The 27,012-nt window shown below is 40.9% G+C and overlaps 1 protein-coding gene across 2 annotated transcripts in view; it reads right to left on the bottom strand.

The window, feature by feature from the left end:
* Positions 1 to 1,380: 1,380 nt before the first annotated feature.
* The window catches only part of CEP135 (centrosomal protein 135), a 73,453-nt gene continuing 47,821 nt past the window's right edge, over positions 1,381 to 27,012 (bottom strand). For both annotated transcript variants that reach the window (XM_047798878.1, XM_047798879.1), the window contains 11 exons: positions 26,452 to 26,567; positions 26,224 to 26,378; positions 25,739 to 25,794; positions 23,590 to 23,758; positions 22,402 to 22,512; positions 21,946 to 22,131; positions 16,132 to 16,341; positions 14,884 to 15,086; positions 13,275 to 13,379; positions 10,686 to 10,796; positions 1,381 to 3,048 (listed from right to left, as the gene is read on the bottom strand). In XM_047798878.1, the coding sequence (XP_047654834.1) occupies positions 10,697 to 10,796; positions 13,275 to 13,379; positions 14,884 to 15,086; positions 16,132 to 16,341; positions 21,946 to 22,131; positions 22,402 to 22,512; positions 23,590 to 23,758; positions 25,739 to 25,794; positions 26,224 to 26,378; positions 26,452 to 26,567 (1,411 nt within the window). In that variant the 3' untranslated portion in view covers positions 1,381 to 3,048; positions 10,686 to 10,696. The remainder of the gene's footprint in view (positions 3,049 to 10,685; positions 10,797 to 13,274; positions 13,380 to 14,883; positions 15,087 to 16,131; positions 16,342 to 21,945; positions 22,132 to 22,401; positions 22,513 to 23,589; positions 23,759 to 25,738; positions 25,795 to 26,223; positions 26,379 to 26,451; positions 26,568 to 27,012) is intronic.

Raw genomic sequence — 27,012 nt, 5'->3', positions numbered from 1 at the left:
TGGACATAGATATGCTAATACACTTGGTAGGTGAGAAAGTTCTGTTCTTAGTGAAAAAAGAAGCTGAGAGCAAGGAGAGAGAACAGGTGAGAAATACTCCTGGGGAGAGGTTGAGTGTGAATTGCTTTAGTATTCTCACAGGGTGTTGTGGGTCTTGATTTTCAGGACAAGTTTTAAGTGAAAAGAGTCAGCATTTGTTTTTTCTCCAGCCATGGTCAGCTGCTTAGGTACAGGTGCAGAAAAGCTGAAGTGACTGGGTATAAACACAAGCTGAGTTTTCAGTTCACAAGGACAGAGAACTTAGGGCATAGGCAAGGGAAATGATGTCCATGCTACATAAAGAGGAACACGATAGTGACGGACTTTTAGATGAGGGACAGCTGACAGAAGCAACTGTCTATACATCTTGGTAGAGTCATAGAATTGTTGGGCTCGGCATAATCAACAGAGTGACCTAGAAAGAGGAGTAGGATGCTACAAGTTGAGAGTCTGGGGAGGTAATGACAAATCCTAGAGCAGTGTCTCCAAACTACAGGTTGAGTCCATCTGTGGGTGATGAAGTCAATTTGGTGGGTCAGTTTCTCAATCAGCATTTAAAAATCTTGGCTGTGCACGAGTCACCTAGAGAAACTTAAATGCCTAACACCTTACTCCCGAGGATTCTGATTGACTTGGACAGATGATGTAAGGTTCAGAAACCAGTTTTTTATTAAAAAAATTTTTTTTTGTCTTTTTGCTATTTCTTTGGGCCGCTTCCGTGGCATATGGAGGTTCCCAGGCTAGGGGTCCAGTCGGAGCTGTAGCCCCCGGCCTACGCCAGAGCCACAGCAACGCAGGATGTGAGCCGCGTCTGCAACCTACACCATAGCTCATGGCAACGCCGGATCGTTAACCCACTGAGCAAGGGCAGGGACCGAACCCGCAACCTCATGGTTCCTAGTCGGATTCGTTAACCACTGTGCCACGACGGGAACTCCTAAAAAAAATTTTTTTTGTTGTTGCGTTTTTGGAGGCTCCCAGGCTGGGGATCGAATCAGAGCTATGGCTCCTGCCCTACACCACAGCCACAGCAATGCAGGATCCGTAACCTACTGGGGGTGGCCAGGGATCAAACCTGCATCCTCATGGATCCTAGTCAGATTCATTTCTGCTGAGCCATGACGGGAACTCCTGTTTAACCATCTTGTAAACTGATTTCAAACAGAAACTTTGACTCTGTTTTTTATATTCTGAACTAACTGGGAATAAAAAAAAGTCAGCAAAAATAATGCCTGGAATCTGAGTTCATAGATTTCCCCATGATAAAATCTGATTTGAATAAATTGTACTTAATTTTAGAATAATATTGCTAAAATTATAAAAATATGTGTAGGGAGCAAATAAATTGACTGGAAAGTTTATTGGAAAAATCTACGTCAAGCTCCATAATTGAAAATTATTTAAAACAAATTAAAAACATCTATAAAAGGTCAGAACAGTCAGTACTTTAAGATCAAACTAATTAAAAAACTCTAGTATCATGGTTATGAAAATAACAATTATAGCAAGCTATACATTTTTAGAAAACATTAAAAATAAAATATCTAACAAAATATGTCTTGCTGTTGCTTTGGGGGAAAAGGTGGGAACAAATAATTTTTATTTTATTTACACACATTTATTAAAAGATATTCCATATGCCATTGAAAACAGTATTATTTCTATTGCATTTTGCTCTAATACACAAATTCACACACAGGAGATGGAAAATATAAAATTACAAGGATGGTGGAAAGTAAGCCACATCATAGCCACACACACACTGAGCACCAGGGGAGAATCTAAACATATAAGAAATATTAGTTGTAGAAAAAAAGCACTGTGTGCGCCCATGTGCACACAAACACACAAACTCCACTTTATAACCACAGGAAAAAAGAAATATACCATAAATAAATGCTCTTCCATTTTCCAATGTCAGTTTTTAAGTTCTTTTTGGATCATAATGAAGTCTATTAAAAACAGGATTTTCTTCAAATGTGTATGGTTCAAACACGATTAGTTTCCATATGACAATCTATATTCTGTTCTTTTATTAATATCTGCATATATCTAAATTCCTTAAAATTATAACTTTCAAAATTGTGGAAAGCTGTTTTCTATTTAATATGCCACAGTTCAAAGACTGATAAATTACAATACACAGGTTTAGAAGCAAAAAACAGGATATTATTGAATGTAAATACTTTGGTACTCAAAATTTTAAATTAGTAAGGTAAGGAATTTTACTTACTGAAAAATGTCCCAAATTTCTATTCTATCATTTTACAAAATTCTAAATACAGCTTTCAGTTTGATTCTGAGTGTATAATGTGAAGAGTCCATGTGATAGCCAAAATAACAAAATACTGTATATAATCTACAAATGTATCTTTCCCATCATAGTTCTGCTAGTTGGCAGTAACAAATACATGGTAACCATTATTTTATCAAGACCTCTGTTATTATACAAATAGACTTGAATATATCCCCCTCAATGATAGATAGCATATTGAATAATTAATTTTACATTTAGATGAAAAAAGTTAAACATGACAGCATAGCACCAAGTTGATCACCCTTTGTGAATGCATTGAAGATTTGGGTCATAAACATAAGAATGAAAGTTAAATACACTTTAAAAACAAGTACAGTAAGAATATTTACAAACATACACCATGGCTCATTAAGAAAAAGATTATTAAAGCATAATGTGAACAATACATTATATTAATTCACAGTATAAACATACTTTGGGGAGTAATTTTAAGTCAGGAACAATGAAAACACAGATACAACATCAGCACTAGTAATACATATTCTGTCCTGTCATACACATAAAAATATACACATAGATACAGTTCTTTTAAACTCAATTTTTTACATAAATATTCACTGATTTAAATAAAAGTTGACAGAGGTAGAATTTGTGTCAATGTTCATGATTTTCAGGAACAAGTATTTCAAATATTTCATTACTGTTTGTCCTTTAAAAAAATCCATACAGCCAACTCACTGAAAGCTGTCATCCTGAAAAAGAGGGGCGGGGAAAAGACATTAGGAAAAAAGGATTAAATTAATATGTTCATGAAAAACTGAAATTCAGTAAGGTTTTAATTGAAATTATAGTCTCTAATAAAACCTTTGCCCACAATCAAGTTACATTTAATAGTTGAGAAGAACTGTTCTGTATTTCAGATATTCCTTCTGAACTACCAAAGTACATCGAAGTACTGAGTACTAAAAAAATGATATACAGTGAAAAGAATGGGGTAAACAGGGCTTGTTAACTGAGAAAAACCACTCAGAAGAAGGAAGAATAGGATGTCTAGGGTTAATAAAATTATACACAAGTACTATAAATTATGTTCTGAGTCTTTTTAAAAATTTTATTTATTTATTTTTCTTTTTTGGGTGCTCCACAGCAAATGGTATTGCCCATTCGAGCTGCAGTTGTGACCTAAACCACACCTGCACAATGCTGGATCCTTAACCCATGGTCTGGGGCTGGGGACTGAACCTGCATCCCAATGCTCCCAAGACGCTGCCAATCCTGTTGCACCACAGTGGAAATGCCTATGTTCTACGAGTCTTAAAAATAGGATGTTAGGGGTAGTCAAATATTTTCCCAATATTTGACCTTATGTGCTATCTAATTACCCTCCCAATGAAAACACCTCACATGTTAAAATATGAAAAATCACACTCTGGAAACACTGAGAAAGTAACTTTTCCTACACCTAGGAAGACCTACTTGAAGAAATTATCAGGCAAGTTGTGAAATACTGATGTAAAAGATTATTCACAGGAAAAAAAGGAAACAACTCTATGTCCCATGAGGAGAATGACTAAATGAATCACCGAACATCCACATGATGAACTACTAAATCACTATTTTAAAATGTCATTTTATAAAATGCTTTTTTTGGTGTGTGTGTGTCTTTTTGCCATTTCTTGGGCCGCTCCTGTGGCATATGGAGGTTCCCAGGCTAGGGCTTGAATTGGAGCTGCAGCTGCTGGCCTACGCCTGAGCCACAGCAACGTGGGATCCCAACCACGTCTGCAATCCACACCACAGCTCACAGCTATGCCGGATCCTCAACCCACTGAGCAAGGCCAGGGATCAAACCCGCAATCTCATGGTTCCTAGTTGGATTTGTTAACCACTGAGCCACGACGGGAACTCCAAAAAATGCTTTTAATGATCAGAATAAACGCATGCAACCATATTAAGGGCGAAATCTCCACAGAACAATACAAGCTGGTACAAATCATTGTAAAGATGATTTCTATTAGAGTTACATATATGTATCTACATGTTTGTATATATTTATTCCAAATTAAAGAAGGATGTATACCAAAATGCTAAATGTTATTTTCTCTGGTTGTGGGATTTTGATTTGTCGGTCCATGTTCACAGAATTTTCACAACAGCCAAAAGTTGGAAGCAACTCAAGCTATGAATGGATAAAGTGTAAATACAGGTACAATGGGAGACATTCAGCCTGCAAAAGCAAGGGGATTCTGACACATGTTCCCACGTGGATAAAACCTGAAAACATTACAGTGAGGGAAATAAGATAGTCCCCAAAAGACCAACACCACATGATTCTACCTACATAAGGGACAGGGAGCAGTAACATTCAGAGACAGAAGTTGTATAGGTGGTTGCCAGCAGGGGTAGGGGGTAGAGGGGTTGCGGGAATGGGGAGTTATTGTTTAATGAGTAGCAAGTTTCAGTGGGGAAGAAAAAAGTTCTGGAGGGAGTTCCTGTCGTGGCTCAGTGGTTAACAAACCTGACGAGTATCCATGAGGATTTGGGTTGGATCCCTGGCCTTGCTCAGTGGGTTAAGGATCCAGCATTGCCATGAGCTGTGGTGTAGCTTGCAGACACGGCTCAGATCCCGCGTGGCTGTGGCTATGGTGTAGGCTGGCGGCTACATCTCCAATTCGACCCCTTCCTGGGAACCTCCATATGCCACGAATGTGGACCTAAAAAAACAAAACAAAACAAAAAAGTTCTGGAGATTGATGGTACAGACGATTTTTTGCATCTATTACATGTGGAAGTTCCTGAGTCAGGGACTGAACCTATGCCACAGGGACAACGCCAGATCCTTAACCCACTGCAACAGAAGGGAACTCCAGATTTTTGTACAAGAGAGTGAATATACTAACTGCTAGAGAAACATACACTTAAAAATGGTTAAAATGGGGAGTTCCATCATGGTTCAGGGGAAATGAATCTGACTAGTAATCGGGTTCGAGGTTTCGATCCCTGGCCTCAGTGGGTTCACTCACGATCTGGCATTGCTGTGGCTGTGATGTAGGCCGGCAGCTACAGGTCTGATTCAACCCCTGGCTTGGGAACCTCCATATGCTGTGGGTGCAGCCCTAAAAAGACACACACACACAAAAAGTTTAAAATGGGGAGTTCCCATTGTGGCTTCGCAGGTTAAGAACCTGACATAGTGTCTGTGAGGATGTGGGTTTGAGCCTTGGCCTTGCTCAGTGGATTAAGAATCTGGAGTTGCTGCAAGCTGCGACACAGATCACAGACATGGCTTGGATCCTGAATTGCTGTGGCTGTGGTGTAGGCTGGCAGCTGCAGCTCTGATTCGACCCCTAGCCTGGGAACTTCCATATGATGCTGATGTGGCCATAAAAAAAAAAAAATAGAAAAAAATGATTAAAATGAACATTTCCATGGTAGCATGGTGGGTTAAGGACCCAGCATTGTCACGGCTATGGTTCAGGTTGCTGCTGTGGCTTGGGTTTTATCCCTGGCCTGGGAACTTCTGCATGCTGTGAGTGCAGACAAAAAAAATGGTTAAAGTGATAAATTTGATCCTATGTACATTTTACTCCAATGAAAAAAAAGTATGAAAAAGTGATTTTGGTTTTCTTCTTTATATCTCTGTATTTTGTTTTCTCAGTGAGCATGTTTTAGATGCAGTAATCAAGACAGTTAAAACAAAATTGGATTATATATTTTAACTCTTAGAGATACTGTAAATATGACTTCATATCAGTACTTCAGTCATTTCTGGGTACTTAAGAAGAAATTCCTTAAAATGAGTTCTGGTAACAATATTAGAGAATATGAATGGAAATGTGTTACCAATTAACATTCTTAGGATGCTCTGGGAATTTGATGGTTGTAGACATTTTCTAATTCACATCTACCAGAACTGGCTATAATAAAAAAAAAAGGAACATAACAAGAAGTTGACAAGGATTTGGAAAACTGGAATTCTTACACTGCTAATGCAAAATGGTATGGTCATGTGGAAAAAGTATGGTAGGTATTAAAAAAGTTAAACATAGAATTACCTTAAGACCCAGCAACTCTAGAGATTTGAAAACAGACTAAAATAGATACTTGTACACCAATGTTCACAGCAGCACTGTTCAATAGCTAAGAGGTGAAAACAACCCAGGTTTCCATCAACTGATGAATGGAAGTACAAAATGTGGTTTAAACACAAAGGATTATTATTCAAGCATGAAAAGGAATGCAGTTCTGATACATGGTCCAACATGGATGAACTTTGAAATATTGTGCTAAATGAAATAAGCCAGATGCAAAAAGACAAATATTATAGAAGTTCGCTTGCATGAAAGTCTGGGATAGGCTGATTTATGGACAGAAAGGAGATTAGCGGTTATGAGGGTTGAGGAGGTGAGGTTAGGGACCTGGAGGGTTACTGCTTAGTGGGTACATTTTCCGTTTGTGGTGATGAAAAACTCTTGGAAACAGTGCTAATAGTTGCATACCATCGTGAATTTAATGCCGCTGAGAACTACACTTCAAAAAATAGTCAAGGGGAGCTCCCTGGTGGCTCAGCAGGTTAAAGAGCCGGTGTTGTTACTGCTGTGCCTTGGGGGGTTACTGTGGCACGGGTTTGATCCCTGGCCCAGGAACTTTTTTTTTTGGTCTTTTTAGGGCTGCGCCCATGGCATATTGAAGTTCCCAGGTTAGGGGTCAAATCAGAGCTATAGCTGACAGTCTACACCACAGCCACTGCAATGCCGGATCCTTAACCCACTGATCGAGGCCAGGGATCGAACTTGCATCCTCATGGATACTAGTCAGATTCGTTTCTGCTGAGCCATGATGGGAATTCCCTGGCTCAGAACCTTGGACATGCTATAGAATGTGGCCAAAAAAAAAAAAAAAAAAAGTTATGCAAACAAAGTTCATATTATATACAGTTTATCACATTTTTAAAAAGTTTTCTAGGAGTCCCTGGTGGCTTAATGGGTTAAAAATCCAGCAGTGTCACTGCTATGGTGCAGGTTTAATTCCTGGCCCAGGAGCTTCCACATATGTGCTGCAGGCATGGCCAAAAAAAAAAGTTTTCTAACTCATGACAGCTTTAGAGTCTGCTGGAATCTACTGTTCTACACCAACACCCCTTACAGTCTGGTCTGGAGACCCCCGGCTGTCGAGCCTCTTTCTCATTAAACTGCGGAATCTTCTGCTACTTCACGCTTATCATCCTGAGGGTGTACAGGTACGGTGTCTGGGGGCTGTGTGCCGTGAAAGGCCTGTTAGTCAGTATTTCAGGTTTGTGGGCCTCAGGGTCTCTGTCACAGGTACTCAATTCTGCCACGGCACAGAGCAGTCTTGGACACCACATAAACAAAAGTGTGGGGCTACGCTCCAGTAAAGCTTACCTTTCAAAAACAGGCAGTGGCATGGATTAGGCCCACAGGCCCATCGAGTTCTACCAACCCCTGATCTAAAATGCAGCTGTGAATCAAGCACGAAAGTGTTTGTGTCACAACTGCTAGGAGGCTTTATAATGAGAATGTGAACCTCATCTAATCGCACTTCAATTTATGCAGCAGCTTAGAAGCTGTGAGGACACAGTGAATGCAGCCAGCACTGAGAAGTGGTCCTCAAAATGAAAGAGAATAACAAAAGCTTTATTATTATTATTATTTTTTTTGTCTTTTTGCCTTTTCTAGGGCCGCTCCCAAGGCATATGGAGGTTCCCAGGCTAGGAGTCGAATCGGAGCTGTAGCCCCCCGCCTATGCCAGGGCCACAGCAACTCGGGATCTGAGCTGCATCTGCAACTTACACCACAGCTCACGGCAACGCCAGATCCTCAACCCACTGAGCAAGGTCAGGGATTGAACCCACAACCTCATGGTTCCTAGTCGGATTCGTTAACCACTGAGCCATGACGGGAACTCCGAAAGAGAATAACAAATGTTTTATTCAAACAAACACAAAAGCCAAAACACAGCAATCAGGAGACATTTAAACACAGGCCTGACAAACCCCAAAACCCCTGGGGCATCAGCATGTTAGAGCACAAAACTAATGTTGGTCGTGAGGCTTCCCAGTAACCCAGGAAAGGCTTAACCATCATCTATAGACTTCCATGGAGAGCACGCATCCTGTTAAAAAGGATGGGTTTGACTATTTCTGTTGGCCAACCTGACTGTCAGACCCAGGGTCTGATAGGCTTCTTTCCCACTCATCCTGGCTCCAGGACCCACTGCGATGCTCGGCCTGCCTGGCTCAGCCGTGCCCTAGGGCTTCACAGCCACTGTGGAAAACCGCCTGCCATACCCTCAAGCTGGAACACGCACACATCCAGTGGCCTGACAATTTTACTCCTAAATGTACACCCAAAAGAAATGCACACCTCTGCTTCCAACATATGGGTACGAGAACGTGCATCACAACCATTGTCAGAACCCAGACTGGAAATTACCAAACGCCCATCAAAAACAAAACAAGTAAACAGAACGTGATCACACAGTGGAATCCTATAGGGCCCAAGACTGGACCATCTACAAGTGCACAGAATGGTGCGGCTGTGTCTCACAAAGGTTCTGCTGAGAAAAAAAGAGAAAGACCATTTCATTTATAACATGTCCAGAAACAGACAAAGGGAATCTCTGCCTTTAATAATCAGGACACTTACTTTTATTTTTTATTTTTATTTTTAGGGCCGTACCTGTGGCATATGGAGGTTCTCAGGCTAGGGGTCAAATCAGAGCTGCAGCCACCAGCCTACACCACACTCGGGATCTGAGCTGCGTTTGCGATCTACACCACAGCTCCCGACAATGTGGGATCCTTAACCCACTGAGCATGGCCAGGGATAGAACCTGTGTCCTCATGGATATTAGTCAGATTTGTTCCCACTGAGCCTCTACGGGAACTCCAGGACAGTTACTTTTAAAGCAAGGCTGGAGTTCCCATCATGACTCAGCGGAAACAAACCTGACTATTATCCCTGAGGATGTAATTTGATCCCTGCCCTTGCTGGGTGGGTTAAGGATCTGGTGTTGCCATGAGCTGTGGTGTACTTCACAGACATGGCTCGGATCCCAAGCTGTGGTATAGGCTGGCAGCTGCAGCTCCGATTTGACCCTTAACCTGGGAACCTCCATATGCTGCAAGTACACCCTAAAAAGCAAAAAACAAACAAACAAACAAAAAAAACAAAACAGGGCTTGTCACCAGAGGGAAACCCAAAAGAGGTCATGTTTTTGTTTCTTGAACTGGGTGCAGGCTGCATGGGTGTGTTCAGTTTGTAAGAATCCGATGAGTTGTACACTGTGATACAGTGCTTTCTGTCTATATATTACATATACATTTATTTTAAAAATCTTTCCTAGCTGTCAATATTATTTAGTGGTCGAGAACTGATTGTACTGTTCATTTCATACCTCCTTCTGGTCTTCCTGCCTCTGGTTTCAACTCTTCCCCAAAGGGCCCAAGTGCAGTTGTGACATTAATCCACCAAGGACCGGTTCTCATGGAACCGCTCTCTGGCACCCTCCTCTACACAGAGCCTTGGGCAGTTCCCTGAAGCAGGGGAAGGGCCTTCCACTCAACAGGCTCCCGGCCACGCCCTTCGCCCTCGTTATTCCCTGGCAGTCTGCTGTTCCTGTTACACTGAGTCCCCTGGGCCACATGCTCCTGTTGCTAAGTCTCTGTCCACTTTCACTATTATTTGTATCTTGAGTTTGGCCCCTCGTCAAATATCGCCCTGTGATATACATACACATATATACATTTGGCCGCCTCCTGGCACATGGAGTTCCTAGGTCAGGCCTCAGACCCGAACTGCAGTTTCCACCTAAGCCACAGCTGCAGCAACACTGGATCCTTAACCCAGTGTGCCAGGCCGGGGATCCAATCTCCATCACAGGGCTCCCAAGACGCCGCCAATCCCATTGCGCCACAGCGGGAACTCCGCCCTGTGATACCTTATATTGTCATTTAATTGTTGTTGTAAACATCTTCTCTCTCTTTTTGTCAGTCACATTCTCCGAAAGTGGACGTTTTCAGCCAGAGACTAAACCTGCACCGCAGCAGCGACTTGAGCTTCTGCAATGACAGTGCTGGATCCTTAGCCTGTTGCACCACAAGGGAACTCTCCTGTCTTCTCTTTTCTGACTGAGGTATGACTTACGTACAATAAAATGCAGGGATGGTAAACGCTCTATCCAGTGAGGCATCACAACCGTGAGCCCCTGGGTAACCAGACAACCATCACCACCCAGAGCCAGCACGCACCACCACCTCTGACACCTCCTGAGCACCTCGGCCACAACATCCCCTCCTTGCAGACAGAAAACTCTCTGAATTCTCACAACCAGAGAGCAGCTCTGCTTGTCCTGGCTGTTACATACATACCTTTGTAAGAATCAGCTCCCGTGCTCAGGGGAAGGCAGTGGAGAGCGCCGAGCAGAGCTCAGGGGCGGTGTGCGAAGTCCAGTCCGCCGCATCTCCTGCACGGCTCGCTCTCTGTGGGTCAACATCAAACAGGAGGTTGTGCCAACACGCCGTACACAAACAAGATCCTACTATTAGTTAAGCAATGACTACTCAATTAATTAGTATTTCTCCTAAATTTAAATCCTATGTCTTTACATCATTTTTAAGTTGTGGAAAAAAGATTTCAATGAAAGAAATATGTACTTTAAGAGGTTATTCAAAGCCCCTCTGAATACACATTTTCAAAGCTGGTTGGTCCCCCTCTGCCCCTACCTTTCCCACCTCTTCTTGCACATAAGTCTAGTCCTCTTCCTTCTTCCTGCCTTCAAGCTCCCAAGTGTCAGGAGTGACATGATCCACTTTCTCTTATGCTCCCCCCACCAAGGCTGGTCCGGCACACACAGCATGGTGACTGCACTATCTCTACTGTCAGCCCTTCAGTCTGTGACTCAGACCCTTTCTGACTTGAGATCTTCAGCATCTAGGACTTCCACCTACATGGGTGCTCCACCAACGTTTTTTCATTATCATCCACTAAAAAACCTTTCTTAGATGTTTCCCACCCCCAGACAAATACACCTGTCATCAAATTTTTATGCATAGATACACTGCTAATGTACTGTGGCCCCTCGGAAAGCCCAAAATTATAATACCCAAGGTTTCTGTGCCATTCCCTCTTCCCCAAAACTGATACTGCCCCCTGCAGTGACTGCAGTGCTTTTTTAAGAATGCATGATCTGGGAGTTCCCGTCATGGCTCAGCAGAAATGAATCTGACTAGCATCCATGAGGATGCAGGTTTGATCCCTGGCCCCACTCAGTGGGTTAAGGATCTTGCGTTGCTGTGAGCTGTGGTGTAAGTCGAAGACACGGTTCGGATCCCACACTGCTGGCAGCTGTAGCTCTAATCTGACCCTTAGCCTGGGTCCATATGCCATGAGTGCAGCCCTAAAAGGACAAAAAAAAAAAAAAAAGGAATGCATGATCTAGATCTTGCTGGATGGGAAAGAGAAGGAACAAGATGGTCAGGTGGGTGAGGGTTTCTTTGGGGTCAAAGGGAAAAGGGGAGGAATTAATGGGGGTCTGTAACTCTAGACAAGAGAGTTTGACTGAAGACCCTTACATTGAAGAGGATTTCCATGCAGTAATAAATGAAAATCATTAAATATATACAGTTTAGCACATTCAGAAAACAGATCTTCTAAATTATAAGAAATTAGCACTGCTCTCATGACGATGCACCCTCTAATTTCATTTCTCTTTGAAATCATAAATAATGATTTCCTAGCAAATTCCATTTATACTCCAAATTGCCTATCACTCAAAAGTTTTGATGCAAAAGAGTAAGAATAAAATTAGAGAACTCAGTATGTCTGGGGCATTTTGCTGTACAGCAGAAAATGACAAAACACTGTAAATCAACCATAATGAAAAAATAATAAAAATCCTAAAAAAATTAGAACTCAAAAAACAATCTGACCACTGTTTGAGAATGAAATCTTAGGACAGCTGACATCTATGGCATTGATACAGCAGGAGAGTGTAATGGAAGAAAAGTGACTTGACAAACTGATTCTCAAATCAGATTTGGATTTTAACCACTAAAGCAGGTCTCATTCCTGTGAGTGATCCCTGGCAAATGAACTGAAATATAAGTGAGTATGAAAACTGCTAAGCTAATTACTAAGGGGATCTATTGTAAAGATTAAGAATATAGGCTTTAAAGTGAGACACACTTGCCTGGATTTTAGTCTTGGGTCTGCTATTTACTATTTGTGTGATATTAGTTTCTGATAAGATAACATATTACCATATGTCAATGATAATAACATTATCATTGTTATACGGGATTAACAGATACATACAGAGCATCTGGTACACATTTGTTAACTGTCCTATGATCATCAGCATCGTCGCTTTTATGAAGACTTGTATTTGGAATCTCCCAGGGGACCATAATGCTTTGAGCGTCTGTAGACTCTACTAGCTTGCTGATTCCATAACTACATCCTTTGAAGGAATGACTTCATTTTTTTTTTTCTTTCTCTTTTTAGGGCCGCACCCACGGCATAGGGAGGTTCCCAGGCTAGGGGTCAAACTGGAGCCACAGATGCTGGCCTACACCACAGCCACAGCAATGCAGGATCTGAGCTGCATCTGTGACCTACACCACAGCTCATGGCAACGCCGGATCCTGACCCATTGAGCGAAGCCAGGGATCAAACCTGTGTCCTCATAGATACCAGTCGGGTTCTTAACCCACTGAGCCATGGGAAGTGCAGTGATGCCCTGACTTTGCCCTGAGCAGCACTAGGTAACGTTAATACCAGATGTGCTGCTTTGTTTACTGTAGGGCTGCCCTTCTAGGAAGAATTACCAAGAATTTATCTTACACATTAATGCTAAGAGAAGTTTGCTCTCTGTAAGCCGTTATTCAATCCTTTTTGGAATAGAACAGAGAATAAATAAAAACACTGGAAATAAATAAAAACTAAAAATATCTTCTTACCGTTCATATCTTTCAGTTGAAATCTGCCTTTTCAGAACATCAAGATCTGTCTGTAATTGTGCCATTTTAGCCCGAAGCATGGTGTTTTCTCGGCTTTGACTATTTCTTAAAAACAAATTTAAAAAATCAATAAAGGAGTTCCCGTCGTGGTGCAGTGGAAACAAATCTGACTAGTCTCCATGAGGACACAGGTTCAACTCCTGGCCTCTCTCAGTGAGTTAAGGATCCAGTATTGCCTTAAGTTGTGGTGTCAGTATTGCCTTAAGTTGTGGTGATCCCGCATTGCTATGGCTGTGGTGTAGGCTGGCGGCTACAGCTCCAGTTCAACCCTTAGCCTGGGAACCTCCATATGCCGAGAGTGCGGCCCCCGAAACAACAACAAAAAAAAAGACAAAAAATAAGGAGTTCCCGTTGTGGCGCAGTGGTTAACGAATCCGACTAGGAACTATGAGGTTGCGGGTTCGGTCCCTGCCCCTGCTCAGTGGGTTAACGATCCGGCGTTGCCGTGAGCTGTGGTGTAGGTTGCAGACGCGGCTCGGATCCCGCGTTGCTGTGGCTCTGGCATAGACTGGCGGCTACAGCTCCGATTCAACCCCTAGCCTAGGAACCTCCATATGCCGTGGGAGCAGGCCCAAGAAATAGCAACAACAACAAGACAAAAGACAAAAAAAAAAAGGACAAAAAATAAAATAAAATAAAAAACAAGAGTTAAAAAATCAAATAAATAACAAATATCCTGTTTTGTAGAGTCAAGTATTATAGACTTTTGTTTTTGTTATTAATAAATACAAATGGAGTTGACATATAAGGATGAAAAAAGAGAAGATCAGGACTTTTCAACAATAATTCTATAAATATCTGGAGCTTCCATCACAAACTTTTCTTTTTTGTTCATCTCATTTATTTGACAAACATTTACCTTCTCACATGTGCTAAGCTCTAGAGCCATGCTGGAGATACAAATCGAGAAGACATGAACTGTAACATCAAAACGTAGAGTATCTCATTGGCTCTTCTTTGATGCCTACCTCAGAGAGACAAATATTTCTAACTCCTTTTAAAGTTAATTATTCCACTGTACTATCTACCTTGGGTTTCCTCCCTTCTTCCAAAAATATGTCCAAACTCCTCCATCCTAAAAAGATACCCTCATCAATCTCCTAAAAGGCCATCAATGCACTTCGGAGGATCAAATCTCGTGGCCCTTTCCCAGTCTTTTTCCTATGCACAATGTGAGACTCCGCCATTTTGCCCCATCTGAAATGCTTTCCCTGTTCCTCGAATTGAGGCATTTTTCTAGCATTCACTCCTCCCCTTCTGTGATTCCACCTCTATGGTGAAGATAAATAGTCACACCTCTAAATATGTCTCTTTTCTGCACTAAACCCCTGAATTTCCCAAAGCAGCTGTCACATTAGCAAAATATTTTGGTTCTGTACCAACCACTGCACTCCCAGGCCCATGTCTACCCAAAAATGGAAAAAAACTTATGTTCCTCCCATATTTTTCTATCATTTGTTTTATGCTACAAATCTACAGAAAATGATTCACTGTTGAAAAATTATTTGTGACAGGCTATTTTCCACATAAGTTGATTTATGACACTTACAATTTGCTTTCTGAAAGGGTTAATTTCTCTTTAAGTAGCTGAATTTCTGTATCCTTCTCATGGGAGGTTAAATGAGAATGAAATTCTTTATCTCTGTTTGTAGCCAACAATGATTCAAGGTTTTTAATCGTGTGTCTCTCACTTGACAGTTGTTTTTTTAACAGCTCTGATTCTGTTTTTACATTTTCTAATTCCATTGCAACCTACAAGAAGAACAAAGCAAGATTACTTTGGTACAATTTTAGACTTACTCTGCAGCCACTCTATCCCCAAGGAGGCCCTTTTTGTCTATTAAATATGTATATTCTGATTACATAGTCAAGCCAGTCTTGAAGCTTCTCAGTACCTGATAATAAAGTTACTACTAAATGAATGAAAACTGGAAACATCTGTGTTTAAAAACATACACTGGGTTGTTTTAAGTAATTTTTCAATTTGAGAATGGCCAAGTTCCCACTAACTTGACTTAAAATTAAGTAAGATTTTTATAAGCAAAAACATTCCACTTAGGAAACAATGAATTGCTCTACCCTTCATTTAAGTCTTACTTTTATTTTTTATTTTTTATTTATTTTATTTTTTGTCTTTTGTCTTTTGTTGTTGTTGTTGTTGTTGCTATTTCTTGGGCCGCTCCCGCGGCATATGGAGGTTCCCAGGCTAGGGGTTGAATCGGAGCTGTAGCCACCGGCCTACGCCAGAGCCACAGCAATGCGGGATCCGAGCCACGTCTGCAACCTACACCACAGCTCACGGCAACGCCGGATCCTTAACCCACTGAGCAGGGGCAGAGACCGAACCCGCAACCTCATGGTTCCTAGTTGGATTCGTTAACCACTGCGCCACGACGGGAACTCCTTACTTTTATTTTTTTATTTTTTTTGGCCATGCCCACAGAATGTGGAAGTTCCTGGGCCAGGGATCGAACCTGCACCACAGCACTGAAAATGCCAGGTCCTTAACCCCTAGGTCACCAGGGTACTCCTAAGTCTTAATTAAACAGAGAAAGAATGTATTGGGAGACTTGTAGTCTCTAAATACTCATCTAGTCCAAATGGCACCTAATTTTATCATGTTTTCCTGAGAAACCTTGGGAAAGATTCTAGAAGTCAAATCTAGTTGTCAAAATCCTGTGGTCATAAGTCACTGCTCTGAAGGAGGACAAATACACAGGCAGTGAAGGGTAAGGTAAAACAATGAGAGCAGGACAAAATATGCACTGTGCCAGAATGCTATCTTCCATGTTCTCACCCTCTCCAACTCAAGGCTTTTGGAATTCAACTGTTGGGTCATGATGTCTTTGCCAGAATCAAGCTTAATGCAAAGTTCTCTGAGAGATGACAAGTCATTTAACACTGCTGCTTTCTCCTCTTCCTGCTGTCTCAGCTCTTCTTCTAATCTAGACACGGCTTTTGCCATTGATGAGATCTGAGATTCATAAGCATGATGTGCATTTATGTGCTGAAAACAGAAAAAGAAACAGGTACAAAGTTAAAGGAACCAAGGAATTTTAAAGGTTCAAATCTGTGTAGGTATAACCTCACTTTATAAATCTCTAAGAGCTAATGTTTGCACATTTTAAGATACTATCAGGAAGTTGCTTCTATTTAAAGGTGGTCTGTTTATGCTTAAAAAAAATAAATTCTGTGTAAGTATCAATCGTGGTAACGAAGTATCTCATGAGTATGTTTGGAAGATGTGAAGATGAAAAATACTGTTTTAGGGTTGTGACTATGAGGGAATCTTTGAAATTAACATATAAGTGTTTCCTTTATAATTTCTCTTTGCTACAATACTGCCTTTTTTAGAAAAAGTAACATAGATACTTGCCACTCTTCAATTGTTTTTAGTTAAATTCTGAATTCCCAAAATGGAATTTTCAAATGCCCTATGGCATAAGAAGTTCCTGGGCCAGGGCTCGAATCCAAGCTGCAGCTGTGACAGATGCCACAGCTGTGGCAATGCTGGATCCTTAACCCTCTGAGTGAGGCCAGGGATCAAACCTGCATCCTCATGGATGCTAGTCAGATTTGTTTCCACTGAGCCACAACGGGAACTCCCTGGAGTTTGCTTTAAAACTGAAGTCATATTTAAATTTAATTTAACCTAATAATAGTACACAACTTTGTAAGATTTTAATAACTAAAATAATGAGCAAAATTTGAAATACTGATAAAGAATGTTTTCCTAGAATAATCCACATTTAGAATTTTTCACAATTTGAACTGTAGGTGATAAATACAGATATAAACTCCACTTATAGAATTTAGGAAGAATTTCACCTTTGAAAAATAAATTATTAAGCAGGCTTTATTGAAATGAATGAACATTGAAAATCTCACACAATACTGTGAAGATTTAATAAATTTCAACGGTGGCAGAAAAGTAAATATTTGGATTTTCTAGATACTAGTGAATTCATCAAAATTCCCCCAAACATAAATGTGGGTCGGTTTCATATACCACATAAGAACATGAAGAATGACAAAGAACTAATGAATACTTTCTCCCGAGAACTATTTTTTTTTTTTTTCCATTTCTTGGGCCGCTCCCGTGGCATATGGAGGTTCCCAGGCTAGGGGTCTAATTGGAGCTGTAGCTGCCAGCCTACGCCAGAGCCACAGCAACACAGGATCCGAGCCGCATCTGCGACCTACACCACAGCTCACGGCAACGCTGCATCCTTAACCCACTGAGCAAGGCCAGGGATCGAACCTGCAACCTCATGGTTCCTAGTCGGATTCGTTAACCACTGCGTCACAATGGGAACTCCCCGAGAACTATTTTGATAGCTGAAAAAACTTCCTTTAGTTCTTACACTCTTAAAAAAAACCTACAGAAATAGTGTGTTAGTTTCCTAGGACAGCTGGAACAAATAGCTGGGAAGCTTAAAAAGGCAGAAACTTATCCGCTTGCAGTTCTGGTGGTTCCGGTCTGAGACTGAGTTGGTGGCAGAAGTGGTGTCTCTTAGGTTCTGAGGAAGAATCTGCTTGGAGCCTCTTGCCCTGTGCTTGCGGGTTGGGGGAAGGGCCCTGGGGGCTCCTGGCCTGCAGACAAACCACTCCAGCCCTGCCAGGTCTTCAGCTGGCTTCCGCCCACATGTCTTCTAGGCCAGGTTTTGCTTGTCTTGTAAGGATACCAGTCATGGCGTTAGGGCCTGTCCTGGTCCAGTATGACCAGTTGTGGCATCAGGGCCTGTCCTAGTACAGTATGACTTCATCTGAAATTGCTAAGATTTGCCAAGATCCTATTTCCAAAATAGTCATATTCGTAGACACTGGTGGTTAGGAATTCATTATATTCCGGGGGAGGGGGGGGCATAGTTCTACCAACCTTCTGTCTCCCCCAAATTCGAGTTCTTCCCACGTGCAAAATATATTCATTCTATCCCAACATTTCAACATCAACTCTAAGTGCAAATTCTTCTCTACCTCAGGATGGTAAGACTCTGGGTCTAGTCCATCCTGGGCAATGACCTATTCCCCTTCTGCAGATCTGTGATACAAGGAGACAAGTGACCTCCCTCTAAAATACAATGGCAGAACAGTCTTAAAATGGAGGTCCCATTTTAAAAGGGTGAAAATGGAATAAAGGAGTTACTAATCCAAAGTAAGCCTGCAATCAAGCAGGAAACTTCCGTTGGCTTTCAGGGCCTACACATCATTGCCTATGCCCTGATGCTTTGTCTCCCAGGCCTCCTGGGGCAGTCCTCAGCAGCTGGGGCTCTCCCCATGTATGCCCAGGTCCATGCCCTTTGGGGGTGCCGGAGCAGGAACAGCCCACCAGCCTTTGAGCTGCCGCAGCAGCCCTGGGGCTCTGAGGCACCTTCAGAGTCACCCTTCCCTTTTCTTGAAGGAGAACATTTTTGTAACTCTACTGGCCCATTTTCTGCAGTAGGAGCAGAGGTTCAGCTTTCTCTCCTTCCATCCCTTTTCTGCCCCTTTCAGTCCAAGCTGGCAGTGTTCCCGTCAGGGCAACTGGCTGGACCTATGAGGCACTCACTTCATCTCTTTACCAAGAGGCTATTCTTGGCCCTGCCTCCAGAACACACTGTCTGTACAGGTTAAGATGTGCCTTTCCAAATCATCAAGCTTGGGCTCCTTTTTTCTGCTCAGAAATTCCTTCCTCAATTTTTCTCTTAGCAGAAATGAAGCTGCACCTTCATATTTGGCTTGGAAGTTTCCTCACAGAATTACTCACGTTCATCACTGAGAAACTGTGCTTTTCTTCTAAGAGCAGACCGCAGTTCAGCAAGTCCTCTGCCATGGTATTGTTAAGAATCACCAGCACCCAGTAATGTGCCTTGATTCCACTCCAGACCTTATCAGAGTGATATTCTTATTCCTGGACCAATTCCACTGATGACAATTTATGTATTCTGTAAAACCACAAGTTTTCCCTGCAGCTTGCCTTTTTTTCCCTGAGTTCTCACCAGAGTTGCCTTTAATGTCTGTCTTTCTACTAACACTCTTTCCAAGGTAACCTTGGCTGCTTGTCTCAGGCACCTCAGAGCTCTCATGTGTGTGTCACCTAATTCCACAGACCCGTTGCAGGTTTGTTACATCAGCACTCCTTCCACAGATTAGATCCTTCCAATAACAGAGACAACTGCTCACAGCCCCGGAGGGCCGGGCTGAGGTCTGGGCATCAGCGGGCACATGCTCTGAACCCTCCTGGCCATGCTGACTGGGACCGTCCTTGGCGGACACATAGCTGCAGCTTTTGCCTCCGCCTTCAGACAGCCCCTCCCTGTGTTGTCTGTGTCTAAATCTCCCTCAGTTTATAAGGACACCGCTGTTAGGTCAGGGTGTACCCCACCTAGCATGACCTCATTTTCACTTCATTACATCTGCAAAGATTCTATTTTCAGTCTATTTAGTTGATGGTTGTTCAGCAGTTAGTTGTGATTTTGGTGTTTTCCATGACAGGAGGTGAGCTCAAGGCCTTTGGTCCCCTGTCCCGTCTGGAATCTATTTCCTCTTCAATAACACCACACTCACAGGTAGCAAGAGGAAGGACAGGAATACACATGGGGTGAGGGGGGCATAATCCTATGCACCACAGGTCATCAATACTTTCCTCTGAAAGATGAAGACTGACCTCAATATGGTATCAACAAAACACAAGAACAGAACTAACAGCTACTGTTCTACATCAATCTAACTTACTTAGGGTTCTATATTTTAACTGAATTCAAAATTTTATTGAGACATATTAGATTGTCTTTATAACAAAAGCTTACTCAAATCCACATGCAACAGATAAAAAAAAATCCACATGCAAAAGAATGAAGCTGGAATCTTACCTTGTATTATACAAAAATTAACTCAAAATGGATCAAAGACCTCAACATAAAAGCTAAAATTATAAAACTCGTAGGAAAAAAAAAAAACAGAAAAAGCTTCATGATGTTGGATTTAACAATGATTTCTTAGATATGACACCGAAAATACAGACAACGAGAAGAACAGATACACTGGACTTCATCAAAACTTAAAACTTCTGTAGGAGTTCCTGCTGTGGCACAGTGGGTTAAGGATCTAGGGTTGCTGCAGCTGTGGTGTAGGCTGCAGTTCCAGCTCAGATTCGATCCTGGCCCAGGGAACTTCCATATGCTGCAGGGGTGGCGGAAAAAGAAAACAACAACAACAAAAGCCAAAAACACTTCTGTGCATCAAAGGATAAAACTGAGTGACGGATGGCCACAAGATGGGAGAAAATACTTATAAATCTCACATCTAAGAAGCGGTTAGTATACAGAATATATAAATAAGTCCTACAACCCGACAACAAAAACAACCTCATTAAAAATAGACAAAGGATTTGAATAAATATTTCTCCAAAGAAAATACACAAATGGCCTATAAACAACAAAAAGATGCTCAACAGGACTAATCATTAAGAAAACACAAGTCAAAACCAAAACGAAATACTTCACTCTCACTGGGATGGCTATTATTTAGAAAACAAAACAAAAAACCAAAAATAACAAGTGTTGGCAAGGTTGTGGCAAGACTAGAGCCTTATATTGAGACGGGAACGTAAAACAGGGCTGGCCTGGTGTAAAACTGCATGGCAGTTCCTCAAAAAATTCAACATAGCATTACAGTATGACCCAGAAATGCCACGTCTAGGCACATCCTAAAGAATTGACTCAAATAGATGCTGTACAGCCAGGTCAGTGGCAGCAATATTCTCAACAGCCAAAAATGGAAACAAAGCAAATGCTCACTGACAGAGGAATGGATAAACAAGATGTGGTACACACATACAGTGGAGTATTATCCAGACTTAAAAAAGAATTCAATTCTGACACATGCTACCACATGAATGAACCTTGAAATCTAGTGAACTATGTGAAATAATTCAGTTGCAAAAAGACAAATATTGTATAAATCACTTAATTGAGGTACACAGAAGAGTCCGATTCATAGAGAGAAGCAGCAGAATGTGGTTGTCAGTGGCTGTGGGACAGAGAAAGGAGACTGCATGTTTAATGGGTACAGAGTTTTAGCTGCGGAGACGAGAAAGTGTTGGAGAAGGATGGTGTGACAGTCGCACAAAATGCATGTACTAACTGCCACTGTATACTTAAAAATGGTTAAAATGGTAGGAGTTCCCGTCGTGGTGCAGTGGTTAACGAATCCGACTAGGAACCATGAGGTTGCGGGTTTGGTCCCTGCCCTTGCTCAGTGGGTTAAGGATCCGGCGTTGCCGTGAGCTGTGGTGTAGGTTGCAGACGCGGCTGGCGGCTCGGATCCCATGTTGCTGTGGCTCTGGTGTAGGCCGGTGGCTACAGCTCCGATTGGACCCCTAGCCTGGGAACCTCCATATGCCGTGGGAGCGGCCCAAGAAATAGCAAAAAGACAAAAAAAAAAAAGGTTAAAATGGTAAATTTGATGTTATGTCTATTTGACTACAATAGAAAAGTAATGGGGTTCCTAAGGAAATTCTCAGAGGTAGAGACAAGAGATTACCATTGACCTGGATTTTATCAATCAAGTGCGGGTGAATGATTTCTGTTTTACTAAATAAGGTCTGCACAAGACAAATGAAAATACCTACCTCCTGAATTTCCTTTTCTAGCAGCTCCACTCTCTCTCGAAGGTGTCTCCTCTCGGTGTCAATGGAGAGCAGCTCCAGGCGGACCGAGCTGCTCTCGCCCTCAGCTTGGTGGGCTTTGACCTCCCAGTCTTCAGCACGGTGGTGAAGCATCTGAAATCTATCCAACAAATCCTGGTTTTCTTTTTCCTGGTTGAACCACAATTAAATTGTTTCTCAATTAGTAATTGCCACTCATGTCATTAACATATACACACATCAGGATTTTTGTTTTAATTTAGGCAGCATAAGCCACTTGTGCAGACAGTATACTAAGTAAGATCTGTGAAGAAATATACAAAGACAGTAGGTAAGAGCTTCGCTCTTAGACGTTATCATCTCACAGAGGAGATGGAATAAAGAAACATGAAAAAGTTAAAGAAAATCAGTGTTAAATCCAACAGAAACAGGCTTTTTCACCTTAGCAGCCATTAAGCTCTCCCATCGTGACACTTCAGTTATGTAATTATGGACTCGACTTTTCATTTCCTCTTTTTCTTGCACTGCTGCTTCTAATTCCAATGAAATTTGCTGTAAGTCAGAAAAGTGAAGACATTTAAAACGAACGTAGCACCTAATGAGTTCTATTTATGTTCAAATAGCTTTTTGTGAGTCTGGAGAATAAGAGTGAGTAGGAAAAAAGGAAAACTGCTCTTGGGCATTATTTTCACATGCTTTTCCTGAGTGATCCTGACTTTTTTTTTTTTTACCAGATATTACGCATTTCCCACAATACAGCTGACCATGTATCTGGCATTTAAACTAAGGGCTAGTTATGCTCAGGAGTTGTTGACATTAAAAAAAAAATCATATATCAGCAATATGCTCCGTAATGAATAATTTTTTAAAACATAAAATATTTAAAATAGGAAAATCATTGGTCTTTTTGGTACAATCTTTCAATAAACCAGCAAAAATAAAACAAGTTTCTTTCAGCATTTGCCATTCTAAAATATTCTTTAGTTAACTTGCAGGTATATCACTGAGCCACTGGAAATAAGTACAAATAATTAAAATCCATCATGGGTCTTTAAAACAACACTTTTTGGGGTAGGCACACATGGCATGTGGAAGTTCCTGGGACAGGGATCGAACCCTTGCCACAGCTGTAACCAGAGCCAGAGCAGTGACAACACCAGATCCTTAACCTGCTGAGCCATGAGGGAACTCCTAAAACACATCAACTCTACCTGAGGAGCTGACAGTGATTTCTGCCATAGAGAACACAGTGCCCCATGCAAGGATGAGACCACAGCTGAACACTTTTGTAAGACAGAGCAGCATTCTAAACATTCACTTTATTTTTTCGCTGTGCCCATGGCATGCAGGAGTTCCCAAGCCAAGGATCAAACCCCAGCCACAGGAGGGACCCAAACCGCTGCAGTGACAACGCCAGTTCCTTAAGCTGCTGTGCCACATGGGAGCTCCAAAACCACATTTTAAAATACCCTTATAAACACCATTCTCCTTAAAAAAAATATTTCTTTTGTTGCTGATATTTATATAATTAAAATTAGAAAACATAGTTACAGCTTTAAAATTCAGCCGTGACTATACTGTAAAACTCTGTATTAGGAAACTACCAAAGTCGATGCCTTGTGCTCATACCTGGTTTTCTCTTGCCACTGTAGCCAGATCATCCTGTAACCTTCTGTTTTCCTTAAAGGATATTTCTTTAGCTCTTCCTACTTCATCGAGTTCCTTGTGAGCTGCATCAAGCTGGCGCTGGAGGCTGCTGATCTCACGGTCCCGATGAAGCAATGTTTCCTTGAGCTGGCTGTTACAGGAGTGGGGCAGCAATAATTTTAAAGGAAGCTCTTTGGAAACTTTAGTTCAATTTAAAGAAAATTGTTGTGTCTAAACTAAGAACACTAAGAATTCAAGAAAGGACAATGACTGCATTAAGACATTGACTAACTAGTGAAGCAGACATTTTAGAGCTCTACCAATTATCATGTGCAAATTGATTATTCCAAAAGTCAAGTAAAAACAGAACTTTACAGGTGTTAGGAGCAGAACATAAATGATTCAACTGGCAAACATTTATTAATGTTTAAGTCCCCACTATTGTACAATATATAAGGGTATGTATAATAAATACAAGTAGTGACTTTTGCCTTGAAGTAGAGAGACTGGACATAAAAAGTAAAATCTTGTAACAGTGTTCAAAAAGCTTTAGATGTAGAATAAATTTAACACACTGGTTACTAAAGCAATCTAAGTTTTAATGATTAGGGCCTGCACAGGGTAACTACAGTAGAAATGAGAAGTATATATGTATAAAAATAATCAATGACATAACTGCTTAGATGTGGAAGACAGAGAAGGGGAGAAAGTTAAAAGAGGATAACATTTCCATGCAGGAGACTGAGAAAATGATAACTGCCACTGGCAAAAATTAGAAAATAGAAAAAGATATCCAAAATATACAAACAGCTCATTGAAAAAAAACAAAACAAAACAAAAAACAAATGAAAAAGGCAAAAAAAATCTAAAAATTTTCCAATTTCTCCAAAAAAGACAAACAGATGGCCAATAGTTACATGAAAAGATGCTCATCATCACTAGTTAAAGAAACGCAAATCAAAACTACAATGAAGTACCACCTCACATTGGTCAGAAGTGCCTCATTAAAAAGTCTACAAATAAATCTAGAGAGGGTGTGGAGAAAAGGGAACCCTATTCCATTGCTGGTGAGCATATAAGTTGGTATAACCACTAAGGAAAACAGTATGGAGGTACCTCAGAAAACTGAAAATGGAATTACCATGTGATTCAGTAGTCCCACTCCTAGGCATATACCCAGACAAAACTATAATCCAGAAAGATTTATGCACCCCTATGTTGATTGTAGCACTGTTCACAATAGCCAAGACATGGAAACAACCTAAGTGTTCATCTACAGATGGATGGATTAAGATGTGGTATGCTTACACAATGGAATGCTACTCAGCCATAAAAAAGAACAAAATGATGCCATTGGCAGCAACACAGATGCAACGAGAGATTCTCCTACTAAGTGAAGTAAGTCAGAAAGAGAAAGACAAATACCACATGCTATCACTTATATCTGGAATCTAATATATGACACAATGAATCTGTCTACAAAACAGACTTGTGGACATGAGAGCAGACTTGTGGTTCCCAAGGGTGAGGGGTTTGGGGGAGGGACTGAGTGGGAGGATTGGGTTAGTAGATGTGAGCTATTGTATTTAGGATGGATAAACAACAAGGTCCTACTGTAATAGCATAGGGAATTCTATTTAATATCCTATGATGAACCATAATGGAAAAGAACATTAAAAAAAATATACATAGGAGTTCCTCTGTGGCTTAGTAGGCTAAGGACCAGGTGTTGTCACTGCTGTGGTTCAGGTCACTGTTGTGGCATGGGTTTGACTCCTGGCATAGGAACTTCCACAAGCCACGTAGCAGCCAAAAAGAAAAAAAAAAAGTGTTTTCCTTTTGGAGTTCCCTTGTGGCTCAAGATACAGCTGTGGCATGTAACTCATGTTACAGACCCTGGCCTGAGGACTTTCACATACTGAAGGTGCAGCCAGAAAACAAAAATGCAAATATATATATATATGTAACTGAATCACTTTGCTGTGCAGCAGAAATTAACACAACATTGTGAATCACCTATACTTCAGTAAAACAAGTCACAAAAATTTTCCTATTGCTAGACTGCTATTCAAAAAGTTGCATTCATTGAAAATTTCTAAAAAAGCTAAATGCCATTCCTTTGATTACTTACTTCAAAGAAGATTCATACTCTGAGACTGTTAGCTTCATCTGAGTAATAGCTTTTTCCTACAGAAATTATAAAAATATGTAAGATTCTATACCATTCATACAGAAATATCCTCAGGTGAATATATACAGTTTATCACATTTACATGGTTTAAATCCAATTATATAAATTATGCTACAAAAGAGCCCCAAGTAAACACATCTCCATGTCCTGATTATAGTTCAGACATGCGTGTATTTCTATGCACTCTAAGAATATGAATTGTTTCCCTGAGTTTGCTGTAATTATATATCTTAAACAATATTCTAGAAATAGAACTCTTAGAGATTCAAATTACTGGGATAAACTGAAATTTAAACATATTAGAAAATATGGCTTTGGGTCTTAGGAAGTTTATACATGAGCAGTAAGAACTGCATATCTGAAACAGAGGATAAAATAATATTTTCTGTTTAGATGCTAGATAACATTACTTAATAGTCACATACTTTATTAGCTAGGATTTCGTGCAAGTTTGCAATCTTCTCTGTCTTTTCATCTACTGTCTCCTGAAGAATGTCTTTTTCTTTGTCAATAACACCAATGGTCTTTTTCATCATGTGAGCCTCTTCATTCTGTGATGTCATCTTGAGGTGCAGTTTACCTATAAATGAAAAGAAATGTTGGTTAGACAAAGTAAATTAGGATTAGCAAAAACAACATTTAAGAACACCTACCTATTTTTTCCTCCAGTATTTTAACTTGTGCCTGGGCTGATTCAACTTCAGTTCTTTTCAGGGAAAGTCGGTGCTGACAGTCCTCAAGTGACCGCTGGAGCTGCTCATTTGCCAGCCTGAACAATCAGTGGACAAAAACAAGTGGAATTCTTTAGCTCTGGTACAAGCCATTTTTTAAAAAATGGAAGATCTTAAAAAATATATTTTTCTTATTTTTAAAGTTTCTTTTATCTTATTTTAAAGCTCTTCCAGTATAATCAATGGCCTTATATTATATATATTATTTCCTTCTGTCCATCATTCTTCAAAATGGTTTCATCTTCCGAAAAATGACATGGTATAAAAATCTCTTTTTCTGGAGGCTACCTGGTAGCTGTAAAGCTTTTCTCAGTTTCCGAATATCAACTCTTTCTCTAACAATCTATTGGCAACAGTTGAGGCAAAGGCTGAGTCCTGTCTTTACAGAAAGGGCTAGCACTTCAAGGTCCTGCCCCTTCTGACCAGGGAGCTTTTACTTTTGCTTCTATTCTTGCTTTCTGTTCTGCTTTGTTTTGGCTGTGC

The sequence above is a fragment of the Phacochoerus africanus genome, chromosome 10 (assembly GCF_016906955.1).
Source record: "Phacochoerus africanus isolate WHEZ1 chromosome 10, ROS_Pafr_v1, whole genome shotgun sequence".
Classification (NCBI taxonomy): domain Eukaryota; kingdom Metazoa; phylum Chordata; class Mammalia; order Artiodactyla; family Suidae; genus Phacochoerus; species Phacochoerus africanus.
The sequence above is the reverse complement of the archived record's forward strand: the minus strand, read 5'-3'. Positions and strand labels throughout refer to the sequence as shown.